General features: G+C 33.4%; 1 protein-coding gene across 1 annotated transcript in view; it reads right to left on the bottom strand.

Moving 5' to 3' along the window:
• Positions 1–11,614, bottom strand: part of LOC110662317 (uncharacterized) — a 29,870-nt gene extending 18,256 nt beyond the window's left edge. Inside the window, exons 1-19 of the mRNA XM_021821260.2 lie at positions 11,338–11,614; positions 9,695–9,862; positions 9,499–9,588; positions 8,881–9,017; positions 8,706–8,796; positions 8,526–8,608; positions 8,292–8,398; positions 7,653–7,805; positions 6,785–6,849; positions 5,173–5,260; positions 4,967–5,045; positions 4,775–4,883; positions 4,328–4,387; positions 4,080–4,198; positions 2,309–2,690; positions 2,008–2,192; positions 1,830–1,902; positions 394–544; positions 137–306 (exon numbers count right to left, since the gene is read on the bottom strand). Of these exons, the coding sequence (XP_021676952.2) occupies positions 137–306; positions 394–544; positions 1,830–1,902; positions 2,008–2,192; positions 2,309–2,690; positions 4,080–4,198; positions 4,328–4,387; positions 4,775–4,883; positions 4,967–5,045; positions 5,173–5,260; positions 6,785–6,849; positions 7,653–7,805; positions 8,292–8,398; positions 8,526–8,608; positions 8,706–8,796; positions 8,881–9,017; positions 9,499–9,588; positions 9,695–9,862; positions 11,338–11,511 (2,484 nt within the window). The 5' untranslated portion in view covers positions 11,512–11,614. The remainder of the gene's footprint in view (positions 1–136; positions 307–393; positions 545–1,829; positions 1,903–2,007; positions 2,193–2,308; positions 2,691–4,079; positions 4,199–4,327; positions 4,388–4,774; positions 4,884–4,966; positions 5,046–5,172; positions 5,261–6,784; positions 6,850–7,652; positions 7,806–8,291; positions 8,399–8,525; positions 8,609–8,705; positions 8,797–8,880; positions 9,018–9,498; positions 9,589–9,694; positions 9,863–11,337) is intronic.
• Between the last annotated feature and the right edge of the window lie 698 nt (positions 11,615–12,312).

Genomic DNA, 12,312 nt, shown 5'->3' with positions numbered 1-12,312 from the left:
GGGATTAGACATGTTTCCAACTGTATGTACCTCATAAATCAAATGAATATGAGATTCATTTTAAGTGTTATAAGAAGTCTAGTAAGCAAAACAAGCAGATTGGATCATAAAACAAAGGAAGATTTAGTTTCCATACCTTTGACCGACACAGACTAAAAATCAAATCAAGAGCAATATTCAAGTGTGAAGATGATGTTTCCTTTACACATATATGTCCAAGGGAGATAACAATTTTCTGAATTGCTTTAATGTCATCGCCAGAGAGTAGTTTGCTCAACTTTTCATGTAAGAGCGACAGAATCTCCACTGAAGTTTTAACGATGCAAAGGTGTTATTCATAAACCTTAAGAGCAAATTTTTTTAAAAACTACTCCAAGAATCTAGAAACTTTACCTGAACCTGAACTATCACAAAGCGGAGGCAATGGGACACGTAGCCCAATATGACCTAAAGCTTCCATTGCAACAGAGGCCAAAATTGCAGTCTCAGACTTAGCAACATCAGTCAGGCATCTAAGGATATTCTGAAACAATGTATCTGGGATCTGCAACAAATAAATGTCAAACAAAGTAATGGCATGAATTGCACAAAGTTAAAGAGAAATATGACAAACAAAAGAATGATTAAGAATATAAGCAACAGCAAGACCTGACAGAAGTTAACAATGACATTGCATAGGATCATAGTGTCACCTGTTCATTTTGAAAAAAAAAGGCCAGCAAAACTGCAGGACTCAAGTACATGTTAAGTATAGAAGACAACACCTGAAATGAAAGGAGATGATTTCCTGAGGTGGCTAATTCCTAAACCTAACATCCCGGAAAATTAATGAAGAGTTTTGACTTAGTTCTAACAGAACACAAAGAGAACGAAATCTATATCTCAAGTGTGGAATGATCTTAAGTTCAGAAGCTCTAATTTTCCTTGCCCTATAGTATAATAAAAAAAAATAAAAAAAAGGGTCCAGATTCATCCCTTATACAATCTTATTGTTCCAAATTCATTTCAACCCTTCTCAAAACTTAACAATTTAATAACTGTTCTCAGCATTAGCCATTGCATGTTGTAACTGACAAAAAAATCACCAAAGTTCTCTCACATCTGAACAAATGCATGAGGAGATGACACAATATTCTCCAGCTGTTTTAAGATCACATTATAACAAACTTCCTCATCTAACAAATGCCCATGAAAAAGGCAGCTGTAATTAATTATTGCCTATTACCATTAATTAATGCCATTATGTACTGGATTTAAGCATTTTGTTACCATTATCCTCGTTAATTAAAGAGGAACACATGGGTAATGTGTGTGTGTGTGTGTGTGTGTGTGTGTGTGTGTGTATTGCAATATTCTTGGATACTTTGCTTATCTCCTATATGTTATGCAAAAAGATAACACTCAAAAACTTCTACAGATCTTTTCAACCATATACTGAAGTAACTGAATCATTAGTAACATCTTCCTCCAACTTTTGTTTATTTAGTTTTTTGGACATTATGTCTCATTTCACAACTAATCATATGAGATGATCTATTATGAACGAGACAATAGTGAGTTCAAAATCACAACTTTTCATCAGATCCAGTATCACCTAGCAAAAATCCCATTGAAATCTGGCCAATACAAGCCATTTCAGACTTTTTTGAAACCTGGTTGTGGTGAATATCATATTCATAAATGTCTGATGGAGAAATATATCTGGCCCTTGGGCTTGGGAGTAAGTGATAAAGTTAAATGCAAGAGTTTCATAAAGTCAAACGTCCAATCATATAATGAAGGGAAAGAACAAAATCCAACAGAGGTAGTTACAAAAATACACAACTTACAGCAGGTATTCTAGACATACAGTCTGCAGTGATGTATCCTACAGCACACAACGCTCCATGTTTTGCCTCAAATCTGAAAAGTAAATTCATTCCATCTAGAATCAGAAAGTACATCACCATTGCCAAACAACAGAGAATAAAATTGCAACAAGGAAACCTGTTATGGGAGAGTACAAACCTTAAATTGTTTGTTACGCTAACCAAGGAAAGCATTTCATATATAAGATCTGATGATGCAGGACTAGGAAGAGCAGAGCAAGCTATGCCAAGTAGGCGTGCTGAAGATTCACGTGTATCTAAGTCTACATGACTCAATAATTGCTTTAGCCATGAAATTCTAGATCCATAATGTGATGCTATCATCTATGAAAACCACAAAAAAAAAATAGAAGAAAAAATAAGGTAGAGAGAGTTAAACAAATTTATATCAATATGCAACCACAAAAGCAGTCTAAAGCATGAGAAAACTGTCAACCAACCTCTGGAAGATAAGATGCGATTGTAATTAATGCCTTTGAAGAAGTGGAATGCAATTCAGCAGTGCCTTCATATGCCATAGCATGTTCTAGAAGTAAACACATTGTTTCCACTGAAGAGAGAAATTCTGATGATCTCTCTAAGGAATTACTTTGCTCTAACTCAGACTCAAAACACTTCAACAAAAATTTCATCATAGCCACATACACTTTTGATGGAAAAATAAGCTTTTGCTCCCTTATTTCACTTGAATCTAACAACTTTGGTTGCTGTTTAAGAATGTAATCCAACATGTTTCCAAGTTTTGGGTACTTAAGATCAAGATTTTGATCGGTACTTCGGCCTTTGTCCTTGACAGGAAACAAGCCTTCAAGTGCCATTTCCCTTGAGAGAGAGAGAGAGAGAGAGAGAGAGAGAAAGTTGGAGAAGAAGAAAACGAAAGAGAACATGAGATCACAGTCATACGAAAAAGTACAATAAAGATGTTGTAATAATGTTACCAATAAGAGATTGGAAATATTAATACAGTAATCAGACAGATAATGCTATCAAGAAACCCCCTTTTTCCTCTTCTCAACCCCCTTGCATGGCTGACAATTAGAAGTTCATAATGATGATTCTAGGTACCTTGATCCCATGGTGATAAAAAAACTAAATGTTCCATGCCTACGAAATGAATATGGCTATAAAGAAACTTTCTGACATAATTTGAATTGTTCAACATTTTCAATTGAGATCACTACTGGAAAAGATCTCGAAGAAGAAGAAAAAGGATGAATGAATAAAATGCTTCAAGCACCATATATAGAAGGCAAATGCAAAACAAGCAAATAGCTACAACATGAATTGTAACAGAGTTTCAGATCAAAGTTCTGCAAGTTGAGAGGACAGTGTTGTACCCAAAGCAACTTATAGTCGTACAAGTCAAGGTTACCAGGGAAATATAACCAGAGAAGGAAAGCAGAATGTATGAAGGGTGAAAAGTTACCTATATTTTCTACTCCCCTTCCATCCATTTAGGTAAAAATTATGTTCATTATATCAACTAGAATGGACAACATAAATTCCCTTCTTTTGCACGTGGAGGTAAAGGGGGCTGCTGTGTCAACTAAAAGTTATTGAAGTGTCTAAGGTTTTCTCATCTTGAGGATAGCTTTGAGTAACTATCGGAGATTTAATAATTCCCACAAATAAAGATAGCTCAGGTCCTCAATCTTCCTGTGCAAGTACTGAAGTTAGTGGATCACTAATTAATCAATGGAGGACTTAGAAAGATTTCAAGCAGATGAGAAATTGCTGATAAAGCAACTGTTGCCCTATACAAGGTTCAGTTGTGAACAGGCTGTTGGTGAGATGAGGTTGTGTTAACAGATAATAATAGAAAAACTAATCACATGATTATCAACCAGTATCCAAAGATGATTTTCTATTTGATATACTAATCTGCTAATATATATCAAATAGAAAATTGCCCAAATACTTGGGAATAATCCTAATTCAGCAAGGATTTGCAAACACTTCAAGTAAGCGACTGGAAAAATCCTATCCAAGAAACCTAAACATAGGCCTCTTTTCATTTAAAATTATATTTTCACATAATGAAGGGTAAATTAAATATTGATATGAACCAACAAAAATTCAAACACTTCTAATCTCAATACATATGATAAAAGCTGTGATGAGCATCACCAACACGATTAAGAAAGTAGAAGCCTCAACATAAAGTAGCAAATCATTGTTGAAGGATATATGCTGTTTGAAAAACTTCACTACCTTATATCCAACCTAGAATCTGCTGCTGCAAGCATACAAATAAATCGGCTTGGGCAATGTTGCAAATCAAATAAAGATGTTGCCCATCTCACAGCACAGAAACGTACTTCATTTTGTTCCTGGTTGGCAATAAAAAAAATTCAAGTTTCAATATATGAAGCAGTGAGTTACGGATCGAATGACAATAGTGTGAGACAACTGCATTTCTGCATGGTACAACAGGGATTTTCTCACAAATTACACCATACCACTTGAGAATTATTCAACAGAAGGGCCTCCAAATCCATCAAAACAGTAGCTGGAGCTCCCTGATGCTCAAAAAATAAAATCCTTATGAATGAAATCCAATGGCAGTCATTCAAGATAATTTAAATATAAGAAATACAGCTACTATTATCATTATTATTCCATCCCAACCACAGTATGTTATAATTACTCTAAAAAATATTCAAATAGACATAACCATATAAAAACCAAAAATGCACACATATAGAAACATGCAAATATTTTTTTCCAAGCAAAAAGGTAGAAAATAAATAGACCCACATAATGCAGCAATCAGGAAGAAAACAATGCACAACTAGCTGGATCTGGGCATGCCCCAGTAATGCCAATGAACAAAAGCTTCATGAATAAACCTTCACATGGCAGAAGAAAACGGAAAAAGCCACTTTTGACCAAGTTAAGTGCAAAACCTTGTATGCAACAGCAAGAGAACTGGTTGCTTCTTGGATAATGAAACGAAGCGATTGGGCCTCCACTTTCAATGCATCAAAAAGACGAACAGCCATGTCAATCTTGTCCCTAAGATAATGGAGAATGGAAATCATATTCTGTTATCATATAAACTGAGACACACCCACAAAAAGGAGGTCTAGGTAAACCACCTAAATAGATTGGGCAGGCGCTGTGCGAGCAATCCAATAGCTTGAAAAGAAAAGGTTTTGGTGTCCCTAGCAATAACATCTGGAAGTAAACAAAATCAATTGCACTGAATGAACAGATTAAACTGGATCAATCAGAATGAAATCCTACATAACCTAATGTCTTGGAGCTATGTGGAAGGCATCAAAAGGACTAGTATGCACAATACCTGATTCTGAATTTGAAAAACTATCAAGTAACTTCAGAATACCATTCAGTATAACAGGGCCCATGAGCTTTAGCTGATTGATTTGTGCCTGCATATAAAGAAATATGAACATTATAGTGGAACAGTAAGAAAGAAAACACCTGAACTTCATTAATATTTTCTTTGACAAGATGTACCAAACACAATGAAAGTGCATGGAAGTAGAGTAGAGAAAGAAATATAAATACACTTCTGTTGACAGCGACTATGCCAATTGGCCATATATTATTTGCCTCCTGTTTGGAGCAACTCTTTCTTAGAATTCAATTCAATTCTATTAGAAGAATCCAAATCAGATGATTTTACAATAAATTTTATGTGTTTGGAATAAATTTTAAAGTCGGGTTGAAGTGCACATTTGATACATTTGCCTATAATTGCCCATTAGGTGATTCAAAATTGGAAAACCACAATACTATTGGATATTCTAAGTTCGATTTTGAGAAAGTTTAAAGTTCAAGCTACTTGTCCAATGCAATTTAAGATTATAGAGTCGTTGCCAATTTTTTCTCCAACCAAGTAAAATGATTAAGACAAGAGATAGCGCATTTCAAAAGTATTTCGATTTAATTAGTCATTTTGATCAATTAAATTTTATTATTTAGGAGTTTTTTTTTTAAAAAAAAGTTCTATTGGAATAAAATTTATTTATGTAGGCTTGGTTTCCAAATTTTGATTATGTTTAGAGTTCCTTATTCTATAATAGGCTTAGGTGCATATATAAAGCACCATAATTGACTCTTAATATTAGGCTTTTATCATCAATTAATCAAATATGAGGCATGAAGCTTTCCTACATGAGAATATTACAGTTTTACGTACATTAGGATTATTTTTTAAGCATAATTTTCGTATTCTGTTTGGTAGGTAATTATTGTCAATCAATTAAATAAACTTCGAGTTTTTCTACTTAGGAATATCAAAGCTTTATGTACATTATGGGGTCATTTGATAAGCATAATTTTCCATTTTACTTGGTCTTGCATCCTTAATTGTAATAGACTTTAGTGCCAAGTTAAAGAACACTAACAAACTATTGTTATCAGGTTATCATTGTTGATTAATCACACAAAATTAAGTTTAAGAATTAGTTCTCTTGGCACTGATAGTTGATTGGCTCTATAAAAAAACCACAAATTGCCAATCATGAAAGAAGTATCAAAATCCTCTCCACACACCAAAGCCACTTATTGGTTTGACAAAGTATTTGGAAAGGGGATTAATAAAATTACAAGAAAAATTGGTGCAAATGTTTCAAGACTTCTCCTTGTCCAAAGATCCTTCCACTGAAACAAATACATCAGCAATATTTTTAAAGGAACAAAGGCAAAGGATTTTAGCCCAGCATGTCATATCCTTTAGTACTTACGTGGAATTCACTTTATGCTCATCCTTAAGTTTTCGAAGATCCCTACAGGCAATATTCCCTCTTGTTTTGGCAAGGGGGGGAGGAGGTTGATATGTAAGCCTAGGATACACACACCATTTTTCTCTTTTAAAAGATCAAAGGCCCTAACCAACCAATAATTTTCAAAAAGAAAATACAATCCAAACCAAGAAACAAGGTCCTTACATGTTTAAACACCCAAACAGTGAATTCCATTCCCAACTGCCTCATCCTTGAGGTGGTGCCACTCCCTACAGCATTCCAGAATTCAATAGACAAAAGAAGAAATCAGCAACAAAAATCATAATCATTAATTTGGCATGAAAGTACAAAAATGAAAGATAATAATGCATAAAATAAACAGAAAACCTAATGCCTATTCAAGTAAAGGTGTACTGAGATGTCATGGTGAGGAGTGAAAAACAAGGTGCACTAACATTAAAATATATGATATGAGAGCAGAGAGACATGTTCCTTTTTTTTTTTCATTATAATAACAGGAATTTTTGGGGAGACATGAATATGTGGGCGGTTATTTGCAAATTAAATGTAAAGCTTTAGAAAAGAAGAAAAAGAAACAGAGGTAAAGGCATTGTGCTACATCTGCACCTAGTCAGACCATCTGGTTTGGGAGGAAACTCTATGATATTTAAGAACCAAAAATCCCCCATGCAATTATCAGGGTCAAACCATTTTCTTGGCTTCTGAATGGGCTTTTGCATCAGGGGCTTTCAATGAGTTTCTTAAGCTGATTTTGATCTTGATTAACAAGCATTACTTCACTAGTGTTTTATTTTTTGTCTTTTTCTCTTTATGCTAACCTGTATCATTAGAAGTATTAAAATGTGAATAGTATGATTAGCGGAAAAATAAATTGCAAGAATACTTGAACAAAGTTCCATGAGTATGAGCACATAACAGAATACAAACATTATAAATGAGTTATTGTCTAGGACCACATCTACAGTCTGCCTGAAGTGTTTGGCAAGGCAACCCACACTAAATATAGGATCAGCATTGCAGTAATATATAACTAAAAAGAAAAAGTGCTTACCATATATGCAGCCAAATATACATTGCAGAGTTGCAGGGAAACTGTTTGCTGCTGTAATAGAGCGGCAAAATATAGACATCAGCTTTGCTTTCAAAGCAATATTTCCAGGAGTGACTCTAGATTCTGGTGCAACATTTTCAGCTCCAGTCGTACCTGCAAAAAATGCATAAGTTGGTTAAAAAATTAAGGGTGTCTCAATGCATAAAACTTCCAACATCGCTGGCTCCAAGAAGAGTCAGATGTTCACAGCCCTCCCCCTGCATTGTGGTGATCCATGATCCTAACATCCAGATCACAAAACTTACTATCGTACCAGGGCTAAAGATTCACCTGAATTCATGAAAAAATCCTGCAAGCTAAATTGTAAACTGAAAATTACTTTTTCTTAAACCTGATTTCTCCTTTTTCATTTCTGATAAGAAAAATGAGACACATGCGTGCACATGCATACATACACCAGTAAGGACGGAAATCACAGAGACCCACACACACACGCACAAAAAAAAAAAAAGCACTCAAACTTTTTGCCAATTAAAAATCAACAGTGACACGTAAGACTACAGCAAATCAACTTCATATTAACTTCTTACCAAATTCAACCATTGAACATAATTAATTAAATGAATTTATAGCCCATACCATTAAATAGTAAAAACAATTTCTTCATCAATTTCGGATCATCAAAATTAGCAGTGGATGCCTTCTTCTTCAAAAGCTCCTCCCCCTTCTTAATAACAGGCTCTTGACTTGAAAAAGTAAATCAACAAAAATATTATTAAAAAAAATAGTACACGTCTCAAATTGATTTAAGAATATTAAAGTACAAAACAAAGTGAGAGTGGTTTTGAAGTAATATAAAAAAAATTGAAATACCAATCTGCACTAGCAGCCAGATATATGGGATAAACAACTTCTGGATCCAGCTCCATAGCTTCAATGACATTCAAAATCCCCAACTGCTTATAAAAGCCAAAAGCAGAAAGTAAATTTATAAGAAAACCAGAAAACAACCATCATCTCTACTGCAGGACAATCTTCAGATTTTAGTTTCACCTTTCTCATCAAAAGCACATCACTTTTCAAAGGATGCTTTCCTGTAACACGATCACTTTGAGCTATTGAAAGTCCAGGTGGACATCCTCCACTGCAGCAAAATAATGAGCTCCTGAAAAAATTTTGAGAAATATTGAAAGATCATACATCTATTATGATGAACTAAGATACAGACCCTTGAGATGGCTGCTGAAACAACATCAAATGAAGGCAGAATTCAATGAACAATTCTCTATCCTGAGAATCATTTGCTAATCTATATTTTTTGGCAATCTCTTCGTCAATCTGACTGGCATGACATTCACCAAACACCTGAAACCAAGCAAACCCAACAAACACAAATAACCATATGAAAAAAGCAAGAAAATTAAAATTAATTCCCAATTGGATACATAATTTTTTTCTAATAATTGTTTTCTAATAGCATTATGAAAATTTTTATTTCTATTAGATATTTTAAGGTAAAAGTAAAATTTAAAAATGAAAAGAAGAGAGGCAATAATAACAAAAAGGATAATAAAACTAAAACACAAGAAAAGAAAATAAAGAAATAACAAAGTCTCAGTCCTGTTGAATTCATTGACAAAAGAGTATCATTTACTAAAGAGAAGACCAACCAATAAAAGAAAATGAAAACAGCTCCTATGCTGTCCATGTAACAGAAGAAGAGGTTCACAAATATTTTCTACATAAGTAAAAGTGCGGCCACAACAATTCTCCATAAAAGTGGAGAATTTAAGAAGTTCTTAACAAGGACAAAATTATTCCAAAAGTAGACAAGGCAAAAACATACCTTAGTAGCAATTCTCAGGATAATCTCTTGATGTTGATGAGGGAGTTTACAAATGTTAGATAAAAGCATAGGTGCCATATTTTCTTTTTCCTATAACACAGTCAAGGATTGATTCCCAAAAGGTTTCAGCTTGCAAAATTATTCCCACTCAACAAAAAGAATAAATTTTCTGAATAACAGTTGCAGATGCATGTACCTTTATATCTGTGCGTTCAAATGCCATCTCAATATACACAATGCAAAAGTTCTTAACCATTGGAGTAGCATTAGAGTCTGTATACAATTTCCATAACTCCAGCAATGGCAAGCCAATCTCAGACTGGTGTTTCACTCTCTTGTTCACATGACTCAAAATTTCAAGAACCTGTCACAAAAGCCAAATCCAGATATACAGACAAACAAAATGTGCAAAGTACTCCATTAGAAGGGGAGGAAAAACAGCCCATGAGACAGTTTATCAATTGAACTTTACCCACACCCAAAAAGAACAGAATCTTGAGTGGTAATGGCTCATTTGGTCTTAGAATTGAATCTAAAGCATATTGCAAGAATTTGACTAGAATGCTACAACATTAACATGTTCAATGAATTTTGACTTTTTCTCTCAAAGAAAATTTGATTTACATTGAATTTTTTTATTACTATGGTAATTTCAACTAATATCATAATCAAAAGTAAAAACCTACATGCAAAGATTAATAATTGCATTTAATTGTATTACACAAGAGTGATGAGCTATTTTCATAGAAATAAAAAGAACTCATGCTCAAAAATTGAAAATGGCTTTGTTGGCTTAGTTTTCCCTTTGAACAACAAAATATTTTCTCTTGGCCAATTCCACCCCTCTCCCCAACCATACCAACCCCCCCCCCCCCCCCCCCCTCTCAAAAACAAAACCACCACCAAAAACTAGAAAAAGCAGAAAATATTCTCCAAATGAAATAAACAGCGCCTACACTTCACCTTAGGCATCACACTTCCCATTAACATCACACCTTAGTTCATACTTGTATAACCCAACTTCAAAGAAGTACAATTTCCTTATTGCTAGAAAATTCTCTTTAATTCAACTATTGTATTGTAAAAGAAAGCACCACAAAGATATACCTATAGACCTAAAGTAATCATAAACCTTCTCCTACTTCTTAAGGGACTCTGATCCATACCTTTCAGGCAGTCCCCAGAGAAATGGAAGGAAAGAATTCTTCAAAGTAATTTAAATCATAGAAACAAAATAAAATTTATAAGGCAAAAGTATGATAAGATATGCTAAGAAAATGGAAAGGCATAAAAGAAAATAAAACCCTCGGCCAATGCCATGACATAGCAGATTAACAAAAAAACGAATGAAAAATATTATTAAGTAGAAAATGAAGTCAGCAGTCCGTATTCTCGCTTTCACCTCTGCACCTCAATGGCAATTTCCAAACAAAAGTAGCACAGTAGGCAGAAGGAACCAGACAGATTAGAAATATTAAGTAAATGGAATTGTGAGGAAAACAAAAAAAACAACAACAATCTGAGAGGTAACTACATATTGCATTGATTTATGTTTGTTAATACTTTAGTTTCCCTTTCCTCTTTCTACACACATTGAATTACTGATTGTGATCAAGAAATTAATCAACGCTTAATATATTTAACTATGATTGAACTGACCTCAACCATTCCTTACAATAACAAAACCCCACAAAAAATTAAAAGCAAATTCAAATTTTAATTTAGCAAACAAAAGGCGAAAGCTTCAACAAACCCAATTCAGATTAGCTCTGAATAACCAGAAAATCAAAAACAAACAATAACCCAATATAGAAAAGGAATGGGAACCGGAGGTCTTACCTTGTTGCGAACAGCAGTAGACTGAGAGGAGAGAGAGGAGAGGGTGAGAGGAAGTAGCTTGGAGAGTAACGCTTGGAGTTTGGAATCGTCACATAAAGCCAGTCGGGTCAGCATTCGATCCAGCAATTCTTCGGTCTCTGCATCAGACTTGGCCGCCGATGATGAGTCTGCCATTTCTCTTTGCTTAATCCTGTTTACTTAGGGGACAAGACAAGTGCTCCAGAATTAAATAGCGCTAAAAGAGAGCCGTGTCATGAGGGCGGTTAATAGAAGGAGCGGCGGAAGTTCTATTTATAGAAACTTGAAAAGTGTTCTGCCCCGAACCCGACCAGGATTTTTGCGGGCCGGGTCCATTCATTAGTTCATTTTGCCAATTGCCTCTTTAATGTAACTTTGTTTTTGCTTTTACTTTTCTATGCTTATTTAATTTTATATAAAATAAAATTACTTTATTATAAAAATAAAATAAAACGATTTAATATACATATTTCTATAAAATTTTTATATTTTTTAAAAAAATACATACAATACATTTTATAAATCGAATCAATAAATTAGATATTGTGAATTTTATTAAAAATTTATAAATAGAAAATTATATTTACTAATATTAATAGGTTACTCATTAAATGTAACGGGTTACTTATTAATTATAAAAATTCTATAATAATACTAATATCTTAAATTTTTCTATAAAATTTTATAATTTTAATTAAAATTATAAGTTTTAAATGTTATATGTTATATTTTATTGAATTATTATATTTGATTAATATTTTATTTTATAGTATTATTAAAAAATTTTACATGTGCTTATCTTCTTTATGAAGCTTTTTTTTAACTTAGCAGTTTTTCATAATTAATTACTTTAAAAAAAATCATTTTATAAAAGTGTTAGGCTGAATAATAAAATTAAGTTAAATTATTATATATTTCACAATATTTTTAATTTTTTCATTGAATTTTATAATTTGA

The sequence above is a fragment of the Hevea brasiliensis genome, chromosome 16, assembly GCF_030052815.1.
Source record: "Hevea brasiliensis isolate MT/VB/25A 57/8 chromosome 16, ASM3005281v1, whole genome shotgun sequence".
Taxonomy (NCBI): domain Eukaryota; kingdom Viridiplantae; phylum Streptophyta; class Magnoliopsida; order Malpighiales; family Euphorbiaceae; genus Hevea; species Hevea brasiliensis.
The sequence above is the reverse complement of the archived record's forward strand: the minus strand, read 5'-3'. Positions and strand labels throughout refer to the sequence as shown.